Genomic DNA, 19592 nt, shown 5'->3' on the forward strand with positions numbered 1-19592 from the left:
CCAATGCATAAAGGTTCATGGCGTTATTCTGTTGCACCTTAAGTACTAGTAGTAGTATTGTTCTTTTTTGCCACGAGCCAGTGGACAGCCCACCGTTCTCGATTTTCGCTGCTGATACCACCAGTCCTCGAACCCCCCTCCCCCTCTTCCACTTACACACACCACCTCCCCCCCCCCCCCGCCTTCTTTCTCCACAAGGAGTGAATGTGATGAATGTGAGCACTGCCATTGGTGCAGAGCATGGGTTTCCCATTGGCTCTGACTGGTCATGTGCCTCTCGTCCAATTGGCTGGGACTAGAATGTGACTGCTCACCAATTGGTCAAGAGGCAAGTAGACCCCGCCTCCGAGGCAGGGTATAAGTACCCAGAACTCCCGGCGGTCGGCCTTACTCTGTAGTCGACCACCGGGTTAACAACTAGCTGATTAAAGCCACAGTTTGGATCTTAATCGTGTCTCGAGTCCAATTGATCGAGTGCAATTTGCATCTGCTCCAGCCTGGAGGCAGACCAATGCATAAAGGTTCATGGCGTTGTCACCTTCATACCCATTAACATGCTGTTCCTACTAAGCTTGGAATTGCAGCTCTGGTTGCAGCAGATGACAGATGTCCTTACTGATATCTGACACCATGTTCTTTGTTGAAATGGAGGTAGGAGAATTGCTCCCTGAACACCCTGCACAAATGTATCCCTCCTGCTGAGAGTTCTTTTCTCCCTCCTCCTTCTTCCAGAAGCATGTTCTTCTCAATGTCGCCTGTTAATTCTCCCTATCATACAGCAATCCAAAGGGAATGCATACTATTGCACCCAGCTGTGAACAAGTGCTTGAGCAGAATCCTTGAAGTCAGGAAAAAGTCCTTCAGTATGTGCCACCCCTCCCCTGTAGACCTTAGCAACCTTAAATAACATTAGAAACCACCAAACACTCCAGCAATCACAGCAAAAATCAATCAGCAGCTAACATGAAAAAAGTTCACAATCCCTTTACATAGATGGGTGGTCCTTTCTGTTGAATGCCTGTTCAACTGTGCTTGTTTAAGAAATTGTGCTAGTTGAAGTATTGGCATCCAAAATGGTAGTGCTGGCTTCAAATCAGTGTTACATGTATGCCAATGGTTTCGTTGAAATTATGTCCAGCACAGGTGCAGGTGCCATTTTTCAGCCAAAATGTCAATCATAGCATCAAGAGGCCAGGCACAAAGGAGCCAAAGTTTGAAGTAAATGTTTTTCTTAACAAAGTTTTTGGGTTCTCTGAATTTTGTTTTTGATATTCCAGAAATCCATTTGACAAAGCAATATTTGGCTTCTACTGGCCTCATATTTTTTTTATTAACTAGAGCTGTTAAATGATATGATTTTACAGCAATTTGAGAATTGTATTGATATTCTTTGTGCACCAAAATAAAACCTGCAACACTACATTTATTTTAATTTTATTGAAAGACTGTTAAAAAAATACTCTGCTTCTATCAATTTATCAAATCCAATGTCATAATATTCATCATTACACTTTTAGCATAAACCATTTTAACTAAAGCTGGAATATCTAGTTTACTTGACTACTTTGAAAGATCAATTCATCCAATTTTGATTCAATTTGACAAAGAAAAATTGAACATTTAGCACTATTTATTCTAGTTCCCAAGTACTTCTAAATTAAGAGCTTAAAAAAAGATATAAGGGCATTGAAGAAGATGTCAAAAATTATAACGAGATTCAGGATAGAAAGGTAGGAGACAATTAATAATCTAATGAAATATAGTGAGGATAAAAATCCTGGATCGATTGCATTCATGGCCAGTAAAAATCAGGGAAGAGATAGCAGATTCTATAATTCCAGAGAACTGGGAAGCAGTTAGAATATGACTCCTATTTTTAAAAAGGAAGACGTAACATGTCCAAGGAACTATAGACCAGTTTGCTTAATGTTGGCGCTGATTATGATAACAGAATATTTACTCAAATATATATTAGGAAAACATCTAGAAACCAAAAATACAATCAGCATGGATTTCAAAATAGTCAGCATGGATTTCAAAAGGGAAGGACATGCTTAATCAACCGTATTGAATTATATGAAGTAATAATAGAAAGAGGAGACAAGGCTAATGCAACAGATGTAATGAGCGGGATGCTCCGCCCCGCCACATTTCTGCTTCACCCCATCGGCGGGATGCTCCATTACGCTGGCCGGTCAATGGGGTTTCCCATTGTGGGGCAGCCCCACGTCGTCAGGAAAGCCCAGGCTGCCGGCAAAACGGAGCATTCCGCCGGCGGAGAATCCAGCCCAATATGTTTGGATTGGCAAAAGGCCTTCAATGACATTCTGTATAATAGTTCCATGACTACGGTCAGAGCATATACAGAAATGGGACAAACAGAATGGATAGCTAACTGACTCAAAAAGGAGGTTAAGAGTTGATATTCCAGACTGATAAAGAATGAGAAGTGATGTTTCGCAAGGATCAATGCTGGGGCCAATGCTGTTCATCAGTTACATGGGAATTGGAATCCATTTCAAAATTTGAGGACAATGCCAAATTGTGGGGTACACTGAGGAGGATTGTGACAACACACAATTAGCTGCAAATAAAGTTGCAGAATGCATGTGTATTTGTCAAATCTGAATAAAGGTAAGGATGAGATGGTGCATTTTATGGAAGAACAAGCCCACATACTCCTTGCAAAACAAAAATCTTAAAGGAGTAGCAAAGGGGTCTAGATGTGCAGATACAGAAATCACCAAAAGCAGCAACACATTGGGAAAGCAGAGAGGTTATGTTAAATTTATATAGATCACTGGTGAGAAAGCACTTATGTATGCACAGATCCCATATTATAAAAACGATTAGAGCCACAAGAAAGATTTACAAAAGTAACAAAATTGTGAGGTTATACCTATTAGGAAAGATTGAACAAGCTGGGGCGCTTTAAAAAAAGAGAACTGAGAGGTGTATTTGTCCTTAAGGTGACAAAAGTGTTTGATAGGGTAGGAACATAGAATTTGATAGACACAGAGAAGGTGTTTCCTTTTGAGGGACAGACAAACTCTATAAAATAGTTCTGAATAAATCCAATTGGGAATTCAGGAGATATTACTTTACACATGGGCTGGGATTTTTCAGCCCTCCTGTGGCAGGGTTCTTTGCGGAAGAGGCAGCTTGCCATTAGCTGCCGGCAGGATCTTCCAGTTCCACCGAAGTCAATGACCATTTGCTGTGCTCTCCGGCCGTGCCACCAGGGAACCCACTGAGTTTAGTCCTGCTGTTGTTAGAGAGGCTTCTTTGCATCTTGTGTGTCTGGTTCCCCACTGGCGAGGAGGAAGAGCTGAGATTTCCTTGACTAACTGAACGGTGATAATGTGGAAGTTCTCTACTCAGTCTCTTTAATTCCATCAGCTGTTGTCGGGCCTGGCTAAGAACCTCAGTGGGTTCAAAGCATTCCTCACATTCCCTGCGCACAGTTCCTTGACTAAAGGTATTCTGATCCCGCCAGCGAGAAATCCCACAGAGTGGATGAAACATGGGACAAGCTACTACAAGTGGTTGAGTTAAGCACATGTATTTTAGGGGAAGCTAGCTAAATGCATAAGGGAGAAAGAAACAGAAGACTATGCTGATGTAATCAGATGAAGAGAGGTGGGAGGAGGTTCATGTCGAGCATAAGCATTCACATGAACCAGTTGAGCTGAGTGGTCTATTTCTATGCGGAACATTCTATGCAAGTCTTACATAAATTACACTTAAGGTAATTTTCGTTGTCAGTAAACATTTCCTATTTTGTCACCATCATTAGGTGTGAAACCACGTTTAGCTGTATTAAAAAAGTTAATATTTTTGTGAAACAGCACAATTCTTGACTGAAAACACATGGGACCTTTGTAAATGGATGGATTTGCATGGATAAATTACAGCAACACGGTTTGAGTTGGTTAGAATATATATAATACATCTATAAATTGTCCAATTAGGTTGAGTTTTGTGTCAAACAGCACCTTCCTGAATTTGTGAGCAGCCTATTTTCTTCTTACAGCAGCTGCAATTCTCTGTTTGATTTCACCCACAGATGACATTCTCCCCTTTGGTGTATGCAGTATTGGTATGGCCGGTAAAGCAGTGGATCCAGCATTGTTTGAGGCATTCATTGGGAGCCCATGCATGCCACTGAGTTTAGTCCTGCTGTTGTTAGAGAGGCTTCTTTGCATCTTGTGTATCTGGCACCCTGCTGGTGAGGAGGAAGAGCTGAGACTTCCTTGACTAACTGAACGGTGAGAATGTGGAGGTTCTCTATTCAGTCTCTTTAATTCCATCAACTGTTCTCGGGTCTGGCTAAGAGCCTCAGTGAGTTCATAGCGTTCCTCACATTCCCTGCGCACAGTTTCTTCAAGAAAGGTATTCTGCAAGTGGGAACATATTAAGTCATTATTTTGTTTCCAGAATATATGTGTAAATTACACAGAGCTGGGTACACTGAATTGCAAAAAGGTATATTGTGAAAGCTGCAAAAGACATCAAGAAAAGAATACCACTGAAGTGAACCAAATAACCAATAACACTTCTCAAATCAGCTGTGCCTTTCCTCTGAGGTGATGCCTGTGACCACCTGGCTTCCTCTATCTTTGGCTCCTGTCTTCCTCCTCAGAGGAGGTGGTCCCTGCTGAATAGAGAAGACCCATCTGCAGAGATACAAAAAAAGCTGACCCATGCACTGAGGGTGTCAAAGGGCTGGAAATGGAACATAGAACATAGAATGATACAGCGCAGTACAGGCCCTTCGGCCCTCGATGTTGCACCGACATGGAAAAAAACTAAAGGCCATCTAACCTACACTATGCCCTTATCATCCATATGCTTATCCAATAAACTTTTAAATGCCCTCAATGTTGGCGAATTCACTACTGTTGCAGGTAGGGAATTCCACGGCCTCACCACTCTTTGCGTAAAAATCCCACCTCTGACCTCTGTCCTATATCTATTACCCCTCAATTTAAGGCTATGTCCCCTCGTGCTAGCCACCTCCATCCGTGGGAGAAGGCTCTCGCTGTCCACCCTATCTAACCCTCTGATCATTTTGTATGCCTCTATTAAGTCACCTCTTAACCTTCTTCTCTCTAACGAAAACAACCTCAAGTCCATCAGCCTTTCCTCATAAGATTTTCCCTCCATACCAGGCAACATCCTGGTAAATCTCCTCTGCACCCGTTCCAAAGCTTCCACGTCCTTCCTATAATGAGGTGACCAGAACTGTACGCAATACTCCAAATGCGGCCGTACTAGAGTTTTGTACAACTGCAACATGACCTCATGGCCCCGGAGCTCAATCCCTCTACCAATAAAGGCCAACACACCATAGGCCTTCTTCACAACCCTATCAACCTGGGTGGAAACTTTCAGGGATCTATGTACATGGACACCGAGATCCCTCTGCTCATCCACACTACCAAGAATTTTACCATTAGCCAAATATTCCGCATTCCTGTTATTCTTTCCAAAGTGAATCACCTCACACTTCTCCACATTAAACTCCACCTCTCAGCCCAGCTCTGCAGCTTATCTATCCCTCTGTAACCTGCAACATCCTTCCGCACTGTCTTCAACTCCACCGACTTTAGTGTCGTCTGCAAATTTACTCACCCATCCTTCTGCGCCCTCCTCTAGATCATTTATAAAAATGACAAACAGCAACGGCCCCAGAACAGATCCTTGTGGTACGCCACTCGTAACTGAACTCCATTCTGAACATTTCCCATCAACTACCACTCTCTGTCTTCTTTCAACTAGCCAATTTCTGATCCACATTTCTAAATCACCCTCAATCCCCAGCCTCCATATTTTCTGCAATAGCCGACCGTGGGGAACCTTATCAAACGCTTTACTGAAATCCATATACACCACATCAACTGCTCTACCCTCGTCTACCTGTTCAGTCACCTTCTCAAAGAACTCGATAAGGTTTGTGACCCTACCCTTCACAAAACCATGCTGACTATCCCTAATCATATTATTCCTATCTAGATGATTATAAATCGTATCTTTTATAATCCTCTCCAAGACTTTACCCACCACAGACGTTAGGCTCACCGGCCTATAGTTACCGGGGTTATCTCTACTCCCCTTCTTGAACAAAGGGACCACATTTGCTATCCTCCAGTCCTCTGGCACTATTCCTGTAGCCAACGATGATCTAAAAATCAAAGCCAAAGGCTCAGCAATCTCTTCCTTGGCTTCCCAGAGAATCCTAGGATAAATCCCATCAGGCCCCGGGGACTTATCTATTTTCACCTTGTCCAGAATTGCCAACACTTCTTCCCTACGCACCTCAATGCCATCTATTCTAATAGCCTGGGTCTCAGCATTCTCCTCCACAATATTATCTTTTTCCTGAGTGAATACTGACAAAAATTATTCATTTAGTATCTCGCTTATCTCCTCAGCCTCCACACACAACTTCCCACCACTGTCCTTGACTGGCCCTACTCTTACCCTAGTCATTCTTTTATTCCTGACATACCTATAGAAAGCTTTTGGGTTTTCCTTGATCCTACCTGCCAAAGACTTCTCATGTCCCCTCCTTGCTCGTCTTAGCTCTCTCTTTAGATCCTTCCTCGCTTCTTTGTAACTATCAAGCGCCCCAACTGAAACTTCACGCCTCATCTTCACATGGGCCTCCTTCTTCCTCTTAACAAGAGATTCCACTTCTTTGGTAAACCACGGTTCCCTCGCTCGACCCCTTCCTCCCTGCCTGACTGGTACTTACTTATCAAGAACATGCAATAGCTGTTCCTTGAACAAGCTCCACATATCCAGTGTGCCCAACCCTTGCAGCCTACTTCTCCAACCTACACATCCTAAGTCATGTCTAATGCATCATAATTGCCCTTCCCCCAGCTATAACTCTTGCCTTGCGGGGTATACTTATCCCTTTCCATCACTAACGTAAAGGTCACCGAATTGTGGTCACTGTTTCCAAAGTGCTCACCTACCTCCAGATCTAACACCTGGCCTGGTTCATTACCCAAAACCAAATCCAATGTGGCCTCGCCTCTTGTTGGCCTGTCAACATATTGTGTCAGGAAACCCTCCTGCACACATTGTACAAAGAACGACCCATCTAATGTACTCGAACTATATCTTTTCCAGTCAATATTTGGAAAGTTAAAGTCTCCCATAACAACTACCCTGTTACTTTCGCTCGTTTCCAGAATCATCTTCGCCATCCTTTCCTCTACATCTCTAGAACTATTAGGTGGCCTATAGAAAACTCCCAACAGGGTGACCTCTCCTTTCCTGTTTCTAACCTCAGCCCATACTACCTCGGAAGAAGAGTCCCCATCTAGCATCCTTTCCGCCACCGTAATACTGTCCTTGACTAGCAGAGCCACACCTCCCCCTCTTTTGCCCCCTTCTCTGAGCTTACTAAAACACCTAAACCCCGGAACCTGCAACAACCATTCCTGTCCCTGCTCTATCCATGTCTCTGAAATGGCCACAACATCGAAGTCCCAGGTACCAACCCATGCTGCCAGTTCCCCTACCTTATTTCGTATACTCCTGGCATTGAAGTAGACACACTTCAAACCACCTACCTGAACACTGGCTCCCTCCTGCGAAGTCAAATCTTTGCTCCTGACCTCTGTACTCTCAATCTCCCGTACCCCAAAACTACAATCCAGGTTCCCATGCCCCTGCTGAATTAGTTTAAACCCCCCCAAAGAGCACTAACAAATCTCCCCCCCAGGATATTGGTGCCCCTCAGGTTCAGATGTAGACCATCCTGTCTATAGAGGTCCCACCTTCCCCAGAAAGAGCCCCAGTTATCCAGAAATCTGAATCCCGCCTGCACCATCCCTGTAGCCACGTGTTTAATTGCTCTCTCTCCCTATTCCTCATCTCACTATCACGTGACACGGGCAACAACCCAGAGATAACAACTCTGTTTGTTCTCGCTCTGAGCTTCCATCCTAGCTCCCTAAAGGCCTGACTGACATCCTTGTCCTCTTTCCTACCTATGTCGTTAGTGCCAATGTGGACTACGACTTGGGGCTGTTCCCCCTCCCCTTAAGGACCCGGAAAACACGATCCGAGACATCACGTACCCTTGCACCTGGGAGGCAACATACCAAACATGAGTCTCTCTCGCTCCCTCAAAATCTCCTATCTGTGCCCCTGACTATTGAGTCCCCAATTACTAATGTTCTACTCCTTTCCCCCCTTCCCTTCTGAGCAACAGGGACAGACTCCGTGCCAGAGGCCCGTACCACATGGCTTACCCCTGGTAAGTCCCCCCCCCCCACAAGTATCCAAAACGGTATACTTGTTACTCAGGGGAACGACCGCAGGGGGTCCCTGCACTGACTGCTTCTTCCCAATCCCTCTTACAGTTACCCATCTATCTCCAGTCTTTGGTGTAACTACTTCCCTGAAGCTCCTATCTATGACCCCCTCTGCCTCCTGAATGATCCGAAGTTCATCCAGCTCAAGCTCCAGGTCCCTAACACGGTTTTTGAGGAGCTGGAGTTGGGTGCACTTTCCACAGATGAAATCAGCAGGGACACTGACGGCGTCCCTCACCTCAAACATTCTGCAGGAGGAGCATTGTACTGCCTTCCCTGACATCACCTCTAGATTTTTAAAAAAAACAAGAAAAAGAAGGGAAGAACTTACCTGATATTCCCTCAAACCCTGCTCCCGCTGAAAGGTAAGCAAATTTAAAGGCACTCACTCACCTTCACGTCAGGCCGCTGCTTCCGCTTCCCAACAACCGTGGTTTTTTTTTTTGGTTAGAGGAGGAGGTAGGGTGGGAAACACTGACAAAGTGTTTCGGGTTTAACTGTCACTTGACAACAGCCCCTCCACAAACCACCTTCAAATTAGGCTGACCGCACTGCACGTATGCAAATTTCCCCAGAACAGCTGATCAGTAGCTCTGCTCTGCTGCCCTCTACTGGATGCTTTCCTTCACTTAAACTCCTTGGGTCTCCTTCGCAGGTTCACCTTCAAGTTAGGCTGACCGCACTGCACGTATGCAAATTTCCCCAGAACAGCTGATCAGTAGCTCTGCTCTGCTGCCCTCTACTGGATGCTTGCCTTCACTCAAACTCCTTGGGTCTCCTTCGCAGGTTCACCTTCAAGTTAGGCTGACCGCACTGCACGTATGCAAATTTCCCCAGAACAGCTGATCAGTAGCTCTGCTCTGCTGGGCATCTTGTGACATCTCAGAGAGATGTCACAAGACTGAGATGTCCTGAAAACTCCAAACAAGATACACAAACCTCAAAAAAGCAGGGAAAATGTTCACAATACTCCAGTTGAAGTCCACATCAAACTCTCAAATTCAACCAACATTGCCTGCCTTTGCTCCTGCATCTTTTTATTCCATCCTTGGATGACAAAATGGCAAAAGCAGATGGGCCACCTGCCCATGTTGCCCGTGCGCCAACCTAAAATCTGCACGGGTAACAATTGGCGGTCTAATCCTTTAAATAAGCTTTCTAATTGTCGGTGGGCAGGTGTCCGATTCACATTTGCAACTGTCAACCGAAATATCGTTCGAGTGTGCGATGGCATCACAAAACTCATCCAATACCTTCTCACGCATTTCTGCATCTGACTCTCATCCACTCGAGCTGTGTGAAATTTTATCCAGAGTTAAAGTTTCAGGTATGTGGCCTTCATCACAGGAATGATAAATGTAAGCCTGCTATTGCTCCACAGATGTTTCAAGACCTGTTTTGTTTTGCATTTGTGGAATAGGCATCTCTGCAATCCAGTGCTAATGGCACAAATGATGACAATTTTCCAAATGAAATAATTCCCAAAGGATAATAATATGTCCATTCATTGATATTATCGACCTACATTTGAAAATGTTGGTATTTCCAATAAAGCTGGACTGGGTGAAACCCTGCTAGAACTTGGTTCTGCTCCAAATTCCAACCTCCCTGACATGAACTATTGTGCCACAAAGCCGCCTTCTTCAACCAATATCAAACCAAATGCTTAGGACATAGGCCCATGCATTTCATGAAGGCTTCTTAAGAACTAAAGAGGTGTGATGGGATAAAGAGACTTTGTGTCATGAATAAGAACATTCTTATTGTCTTCATGTGACATATGGCACTTCCATTGATTAGCAATAGGAACCAAGCACACAAGAGTTCAAACCTGGAACCTTCCTGGTCCATACAGCTCCGCTACATAATGCAGCCACTTGTTGAGGCATCTGTGAGCAAAATAGAGGAATTTCATGTTCACTTGAAAAATGTTACGGATTAGGCCTTTGTAATAAGCATATCACTATGTACCTCTTTTTTGGCCTGGTCCAGCTCATCGTTTAGGTGCTGTACCTCATGCTGTGCTTCTCTTATCTCTATTGATTTTTGCTGTATTCCGATTCTCAGTTCCTCAGTCATGGATTCCACTTTGTTCTGTTCTTGTTTTAACAGCATCTCGTGCTGAGAGATTACCTTTTCCAGATTACAGATTTCATCATTTTTGGAACGCTCTTTCTCCATTAGCTGGTTTTGGGTATCTTGAAGACTTTTTTTCATTCTGCTGACTTCCAACTGTAATGCTTTTGTGGCATCACTAATTAAGTCAGAAATCTAACAAAAAAACATCCAAAAATGTTATCCATATAGAAAACTAGTTGAGATGAATTTAAATACCCTGTTTTCCTATATTTGGATCTTACTATCCACCAATTCACAAAATTTGGAGGAAGACAGTTACAATAATTTTCATTCTGAAAATGAAATGCTGATGATCAACAACTGTGTTTTATTCAGGATATGTAATTCTAACTTCCTGCTAGGCATCGTGGTCATAGTATTAAACTTTATCACAAAATGAGCACTACAAGGAAAAGAAAAGCTGTACTTTACTATTGAAATTATTTTACCATTTATTTGTTATTTTTAACATATTTGTAAAGAAGGAGTTCTCAAAGTACGATTTCCAACTTTTGCTGCCACTGTAGAGCTTCTCAAGCATTAGGGGAAAATCTAGAAATGACTATTATGCGAAAGGAGTGGGTTGGATAGAGCCCAGGAGAAAACAATTGCATGTCAATTGTGGAGGAAATGAGCTTGATGAGTCTGAGAACTTTTACATATTCCATGCACTCTTTTGGTCCTAAATTTCCAAAATATGTCTGAAACTCTGGCACACAATGAGTTGCTTCATATTCAGTATATATGGGCATTATCCATATTTTATTACAACTCGCAGTGATGCTCTTCTGTTCCACTTTATACACAGGTTTTGGGCTTTCATCATTTTAACTACTGTTATCCATTGTATGAGTAGAATATTTCACGTGCTCCGATTTACTATGACATTTAATCAAAGGGACATACATAGGTTAATTGAGGGGACAGAAATATGGCAAAGGGAGTATAATGTGGGTAAATGTGATATTGTCCATTTTGGCATGAAGAATAAAAAAAGATTGTTATCTAAATGGTGAGAGATTGAAGACCTCTGAGGTGCAGAGGGATCTGGGTGTCCTAGTGCATGCTTTACAAAATGCTAGAACGCAGGTACAGCAAATAATTAGAAAAGCTAATTGAATGTTATTGTTCATTGTGAGGGGAGTTGATTACAAAAGTAGGGAGGTTATGCGTCAGCTGTACAGGGCATTGGTGAGACCACATCTGGACTATTGCGTACAATATTGGTCACCTTATTTAAGGAACAATGTAAATGCGTTAGAGAAGGTTTACTAGACTAATACCAGAAATGAGCGCGTTGTCTTATGATGAAAGGTTAGAGAGATTAGATTTATATCCACTAGAGTTTCAAAGGGTAAGTGGAAATTTGACTGAAATCTTTAAGATTCTGAGGGGTATTGACAGGGTGGATGTGGAAAAGATGTTTCCTCTTGTCAGAGAATCTAGAACGAGGGGTTACTGTTTAAAAATAAAGGGTCACTCATTTAAGACAGAGATGAGGAGAAATGTTTTCTCTCAGAGGGTCTCAAGTCTCTGGAACTTTCTTCCTCAAAAGGCAGTGGAAACAAAGTATTTGAACATTTTTAAGGCAGAGTTCACTAAATTCTTGATCAACAAAGGGGTAAAAGCTTCTCGGGGGTAGGCAGAAATGTGGGGTTGAAATTATAATCAGGTCAGCCATGATCTTATTGAATGGCAGGACAGGCTCGAGGGGCCGAGCGGCCTGCTCCTTCTCCTTATTCGGATATTCGTACGTAATTCATGGATGATTGGATGAGCACCTGCAACTTTATTGAGCATTTCTTACATTACAAAACATAAAGTGTTTTGGGAAGTTGGGGGTCATCACAGCTTCTATATAAATGCAATTTATTTTCTTTAACATGCAGCTTAAAAAACCGTGCTACATGAGAGAACTATATTTGTTAGTACTGTAATCATAGCAAGACTTTCTAAGCGTTTGACTTTACAATCAAAGATTATGGCATTGATGAGACTAATTTCAAATCTGAAGATTGAATCCAACAATCTGTACACAGATCTCCATAGAACATTGGGGAATAAAGATTCATTCTCCATCAGGGACAACAGGAACTAATCTACAGGTTAGGAAATCTACTTTCCAGCCTTTATCCATAATTTTCAGAATCCTGAGATGTGGAGTTGTGTCTGGCCATTCCAAATTTGTGGCCCTCACTATTTCCAATCAATCTGTTTTATCATACATAGGGGAACTCCATATTGTTGATAGCACTAGAAAATCCTGTCAACGTGGCAGATACATTTTAAGGGTTTCCACTAGGCAGTAACATGTCAGTATATTAGTATTTTAGGAAAGACCTTTGAGAAAAAACTCTTGTGCCATTGAAGCATTCAACTTCTGATGCATCCAGAATCAGACTGGCATAATTGCTACACTTTACAAACTTTAACATCTTGATATTATATTCGTAACCCAAAGGTCTTCAGAATATATCTTATTTCCATTGCAATTACTGAATTAATAAATAATAATAATCATCACTTATTGTCACAAGTAGGCTTCAATGAAGTTACTGTGAAAAGCCCCTAGTCGCCACATTCCGGCGCCTGTTCGGGGAGGCCGGTACTGGAATTGAAACCGCACTGCTAACATTGTTCTGCATTACAAGCCAGCTGTCTTAGCCCACTGTGCTAAACCAGCAACCAGGGAGAATTAACCCTGTAGGTCCCTTATAGTCAGACCGGGGAATTTATAATGGGGAACAAAGAACTGGCTGACCAACTAAATACATACTTTGGTTCCGTCTTCACAAAGGGGTACACAAATAACAAACCAGAAATGCTGGGGAATACAAGATTTAACGAGAGGGAGGAACTGAAATAAATCAGTATTGGTAGGGAAATGGTGTTGGGGAAATTGATAAGATTGACGGCTGATAAATCCCCAGGGCCTGGTAATCTACATCCCAGAGTACTTAAGGAAGTGGCCCAAGAAATAGTGGATGCATTGGTGGTCATCTTCCAAGATTCTATAGACTTTGGAACGTTTCCTACATATTTGAGGGAAGCTCATGTAAACCCACTATTTAAAAAGGGAGGTGGAGAGAAAACAGGGAATTATAGACCAGTCAGCCTGACTTCAGTAGTAGGGAAAATTCTAGAGTCCATTATCAAAGATTTAACAACAGAGCACTTGGGTAGGGTGTGCTGCCAGCAGGAACGGAGACTCACAATGGAGAATTCCACCATGCTGTGTTGGGGCTTTCTGAAGGCTTTCAACAAAATCCTAAATAAGAGATTAGCATGTAAAATTGAAGTGTAAAATTGAAGGGATTGGGGTAGTGCATTGAGCTTGACAGAAGACTGGTTGGCAGACAGGAAACAAAGAGTAGGAATGGACAAGTCTTTTTCTTATGGCAGGCAGTGACTAGTGGGGTGCCACAGGGATTGATGCTGGGACCCCGCTATTCACAATATATAGTCATGATTTAGACGTGGGAACTAAATTTCAAACTTGTAGATGACGCAAAGCTGGGGAATGAGCTCTAAGGAGGATGCAAAGATGCTTCAGCAGCACTTGGACAAGCTGAGTAAGTGGGCAAATGCATGGCAGATGTAATATAATTTGGATCAATGAGGTTATGCACTTTGGTAGCAAAAACAGGAAGGCAGATTATTATATGAAAGGCTATAAATTGAGAGAGGGGAATGTGCAACGAGACCTGGCTGTTCCCGTACACCAGTCACTGAAGGTGAGCATTCTGGTGCATCAGACGATGAAGAAGGCACATGGTACGTCGGCATTCATAGCGAGAGGATTCGAGTACAGGAGCAGGGATAATTGATGCAATGAAACAGGGCCTTTGTGAGACCACACCTGGAATATTTGGTCTTCTTATCTGAGGAAGGATGTTCTTCCTAGAGAGGGAGTGCAGCAAAGGTTCACCAGACTGATTCCTGGCATAGCGGGACCTTACGTATGAAGAGAGATTGAGTAGTTTACGATTATATTCACTGCAGTTCCAGATGCAAGAATACCAAATTTCAAAGGAATAAGAATTTATGCTGCATGGGAAAGGGTGCTAATTGATTTTTCCATTTAGCATAAATTGAAATTTGGCGTTCTTGCATCTGTTCCAACGAGTGCACGATGAAAAGCTTCAACTGCATGTCTCTTTTTTCAGCAATACTGAACTTCTGTAGTTCTTCTAAGAAGTTGTGATGAAATGAAAATTTAGGAATCTAATAATTGGAAATGTTCTGGTGGGGTTATGAGTAAAAGTGGATAAACTATTTTTAAATGAGAATTGGTTAGGAAGACAGATTAGCTGAGGTGAAAGAACTGAGGTCTTGCAGATGTGGATTAGCCTAGCAACACCATAAACAGATGTTTACGTAAAAGACATGGACAACAATAGGATGTAGAGATGAGGGTGTATTTCGCACTTAACTGGATGAGCTCATGTAAGAAATGTCATTAAGAAGGACCTCTAAGACAGGTAGTTCAGATTTGAAAGATGAATAGGAAAAGCAGAATGTCAGTGGCAGAACTCATCCTATAATGAGAGCTGATCCAAGATCACAGCCATACACAGCAGGAAACTGTGTTCGCTCTCAAACCAGCAAGTCCCTGGAGAAATTTGTTTGAATAGCCGTTTTGTCTTAATTCTAAGCCAGAAGCGACCCGCAGGAAATATAAGTGCCGAATGGGGTAACTACTGGTGGCTTTTGCTTATAGTCTAAAACCTATAGGGAGTCATTTGAGAAGGATTTGCTCTGAGTTTAGAAAAATAGGAGGATTTGGAACTGGGTCAATTTAAAGGCATTGGATGCGATTTAACATAAAAAATTTCTCAGTGTGATTTTGGCGCGTTTGGCAGAGTGTTTCCCCCCGCTGCATTGGCTAGATTGCAGCCCGTATTTAAAGTCATTTTGTGTCGGAAATGAGCCCTCAAAGGCTTCTCATCATTACTGGCTGTCTCGCAGTCTGATTATCAGATTCTCACCGCTAACAATGGAGAGCTGCTTTTAAATGCTCCCTCATCAGTTACACTCAGTCAACACACAAGCATGGTAGAGTGCAGACCTGCTCTTTGCTTTGGCGATGCCGACCTGGCCAGGCTTCTCGACGTAATCGATGGGAGATGGGACAACGTGTTCCCATGAAGGGGTCGGAGGACCAACAGTAGGGTCAGCAATACCTGGGAGGCAGTGGCACGGCAACATAGTAGTTAGTGTAGGGCGGCAGGAGAGCACAGTGGTTGGCACAGTTGCGTCACAGCTCCAGGGTCCCAGATTCAATTCCTGACTTCGGTCACTGCCTGTGCGGAGTCTGCACGTTCTCCCCTTGTCTGCGTGAGTTTCCTCCGGGTGCTCTGATTTCCTCCCACAGTCCAAAGGTGTGCCGGTTAGGTGGATTGGCCATGATAAATTGCCCTTAGGTTAGGTGGGGTTACTGGGTTACGTGGATGTGTGAGCTTAAGTGGAGTGCTCTTTCCAAGAGCCGGTGCAGACTTGATGGGCCGAATGTCCTCCTTCTGCACTGTCAATTCTATATTATAGCATGGTCAGTAGGACGTCCATATAATGTCGTAAGGAGACCAACGACCTCCAGCGAGCTACAAGCGTAAGTTACCACCTCTCTCCAGGCATCAGTTCCGCCTACCATGCCTCAAATTTGCAACCACCCCTCCCACAATTCACTGGCTGACTCCTCACACCTTCCCCACAATTGATCTTTGTGCTTGTTCCTCAGCACCCCCTGGGACCCACCAGCACAACCCGTTGATGTCCAGGTGTAGTGCTCACAAATGCTATAGACACACTGACCCATCTTGCATGCAGCTCACAATGCCCTCTCTTAGTCCCCACAGGAGAAGACAGCTCAAATTAGTAGAAAACAGCCAGGAGGGGGCGGTGTACAAGAGACTCGAGTCTTCACCCCCGATGAGTAATATGTACTGGAAATCATGGGCTGACCTAGGAGAGAGCAGTCACTTGACAGGGAGGTTTGCCTGTGCTACAGAAGGGAGGGTCCACTGCCCTTTCACCCAGGTGATCTGTCTCAAGTGAGCTTTTCATGTCAGACAAAATTATCCTTCCCTCTCACTGACCACATGTTCATTGTAATAATAATCTTCACTGTCACAGGTAGGCTTACATTAACACTTCAATGAAGCCTCTGTGAAAAGCCACATTCTGGCACCTGTTCGGGTACACGAGGGAGAATTCAGAATAACCAATTCACCTAATAGCACGTCTTTTGGGACTTGTGGAAGGAAACCGTAGCACCCGGAGGAAACCCAGGCAGACACAGGGAGAACGTGCAGACTCCATACAGACAGTGATCCAAGCCGGGAATCGATCCTGGGACCCTGGAGCTGTGAAGCAACAGTGTTACCCACTGTGCTGTCGTACGCATTGTCTCATCAGATCTCTATCTGATGGAGCCGGGCCATCCGGACTCGCTCTCCCCCCCCCAGCCACCCAAGAGACCACCTCAGAGGAGAGTCCGAGGAGACCACCATCGAGTGTCACAGCATTCACCCGCACTTTCCAATAGCACAGAGGCACACACCTCGGTGGCAAAATTAGTGAACAGACTTCTGGGGCACAATCTGGTGAGCAGCACACGGTTGTGGATACATATCAGGTGGAAATCCAAGGGCGTCAGCAGTCAGAGGTCGACTGGATCCCAGGATTCAGCTGAGTCCCAGTCAGATGTCGAACGTCTGGGCAAGGTTTCCCAGAGTTGATGCAGATGACAGGACACAGCTGTTAAATTCAGGGGGGGATACCAGCGATATTCCAGCCAATTGGGTAGTCCCAAAGGCTTCAGGCACAGATGATAATGCCATCAATGCTTGGCACCGAAGCCAACAAAGCTAGGGCGGTAATCGCAGTGAAAAATCTGGAGCACCACTTTGGCGTATGTGGTGGTGTCCTAGTCATGGCTCAGCCTGTGATGATCATGGCTGAGGGCCTCCCCAGTTACTGAGGAACATGCCTCATGCAGGTGGACATTGCTGAGGTACTGCAGAGCATGGCCCAGTCACCGAGGAGCATTGCTGAGGCGTCGACATCATGGTGCAGACAATGTGGAGCCACCAGTACTGGTAGAGCCAGGTGACTCCTCCCCGGGCTCATCCTCCAGATCCTCCTGGTCTGCCACCTCCTCCTCAGAAGAGGCTGAATGTCCCTCCTCCTCCAGCATATCGCCCCGCTACTGTGCCAGGTTGTGGCGGGCACAGTAGACCACCACAAAGCTGGAGACCCTTTGGTGGATGTACTGCAGGGCACTACCATAGTGCTCCAGGCATCAGAACCGTACTTTCAGTTGTGTGAAGAACTGCTCAATGACAGCACAGGTGGCAGCATGGGCCTTATTATATTGGCTATCCACCTCGATCTCAGGTCTCGCACTGGGGTCATCAGCCAGGACCTGAGCGGGTACTCTTATCCCCAAGAGCCAACCCGTTACTCGTTATCCTCGAAGACACCGGAGATTTCCAAGTGTCCCAGGGTGGAGCTGTCATGCACGCTCTCTGGGAGGCATGCTCATACATGCATGATCCTTAGGTGGTGGTCGCACATGAGTTGAACATTCAGGGAGTGGAATCTCTTCCTGTTAATGAAGGGCATCTTCTAATGCACCGGTGCCGCAAGGCAACATGCGTGCCATCAACTGGGGGCACCCGGCGATGGCAGGGAATCATGCAACCTGGACATCTTGCTGGGCCTGGTCTAACTCAAAGTTGACAAAGTCTTATGTCCGGGCATACGGGGCATCCGTGAATTCACCGATGCACTTATGGGCTGCATCTTGGGAATTGCTGCACAAGTCCCTACTTGAGTCCTGGAATGATCCCGTTGCATAGAGGTTCAGGGGTGTGGTGACTTTCACGGCCACTAGAAGCGGGTGTCCTCCTCCTCCACGGGGTGCCAAGTCCTCGAAGAGGTGGCACAGGTGCCTGACTGACTCTTTGTCGAGATGGAGTCTCCTGCGACATTTGCCGTCTGTCATGTCCTCGAAAGATCAACGATGCCTGTACATCTTGGGCCATCACTGGCGTCCCCCTCTGGGTTTCTCCTCGGTCTGATGGGTGACCGGGTTTTCAGGGTGTGCGGCTGAACTCCACACATGGGATGCTGCGTCCAGCTCGTGTTGACGCTGCTGCCACCTGCTCCGGCGTCTGCCTGCCTCAGCTGTCACCAGCAACGCGGGACCGACATAACCAGTCATAATTGTTCTATCTGTAAGGAATTGGATAAGGAGAGAAACAGACAGACAATCAGTTCAGGCTTACACACGGGACTCTCAAATTCCCCAAGCCTCCCCCACCTTTCTGTGTCCCGCCTTCTCTCAGAGTGTCATCCATCGAGCCAGTTGTACTGGAAAACCTCGCTCTTCATACTCGACTCCGGCCACAGCAGGAGCCCCTAGACCCCAGACCCCTGCCGGGAGATAGTCCTCAAGAGTCCTTCCCTGATCCACACACTTACCTCAGTGGTAAAGCCCAGCTCTTCAGTAATTGAATGTTGGTTGCTGTCACTATGGTGCTGATGGTTCTTGAGTTCAGGCAAACTGTTCATTCTTCCAAGTTTGATTGAAATGGGATGCAATAATCATCGTCTGAGGCATGGCATGTGTATCCACGAGAAGCCACTTGAGAGCTGTGAGGTGCTCTCACAACTAACAAGTCCAATTCTTCATTAGCAATTGTCTTCAGCTGTGAAGCCAGAGGCTGCTCACAGTCAAAGATGGTTAAAGTTACCTTCAGCATAGAACGACGAGCAGTGATCTGTCCTGGAAGCATTTGGTAGGACAGACAGGCAGCAGCTGTTGTTGCCTGATATGGGTCTTCACAATATTTAAAGATGGCTTGAAGGCGTCACAGACGAAAAGTCCCTCACCACTCCCCATGTGACCCAAGGGCGACCCCCATCCTGGAACACTTTAGGCACCCACTGGGGCATCAGCTCCAGTGCTCTTGAGTTGCATGCCAGAAAATGGAAATGGCTATTCACCTCCTCAGTTCCCCTCAGCAGTCATTGCACCAGCTTCATAATTTGAAAAAGGAGTACTGAACGACGCTGGCGTGATTTCTCGCTGGGGAACCGGTTAATTCCTAGGAGGCCATTACATTCGACTTTAATCTC

At 44.8% G+C, this 19592-nt stretch overlaps 1 protein-coding gene across 2 annotated transcripts in view; it reads right to left on the reverse strand.

The window, feature by feature from the left end:
- Positions 1–1319: 1319 nt before the first annotated feature.
- lekr1 (leucine, glutamate and lysine rich 1) overlaps positions 1320–19592 on the reverse strand; it is a 275682-nt gene continuing 257409 nt past the window's right edge. The window contains exons 12-13 of one of the 2 annotated variants that reach the window (XM_038816234.1): positions 10305–10604; positions 1320–4397 (exon numbers count right to left, since the gene is read on the reverse strand). In XM_038816234.1, coding sequence (XP_038672162.1) covers positions 4017–4397; positions 10305–10604 — 681 coding nt within the window. In that variant the 3' untranslated portion in view covers positions 1320–4016. The remainder of the gene's footprint in view (positions 4398–10304; positions 10605–19592) is intronic. The other variant, XM_038816233.1, reaches the window with a different exon arrangement.

The sequence above is a fragment of the Scyliorhinus canicula genome, chromosome 13, assembly GCF_902713615.1.
Source record: "Scyliorhinus canicula chromosome 13, sScyCan1.1, whole genome shotgun sequence".
Lineage (NCBI taxonomy): Eukaryota > Metazoa > Chordata > Chondrichthyes > Carcharhiniformes > Scyliorhinidae > Scyliorhinus > Scyliorhinus canicula.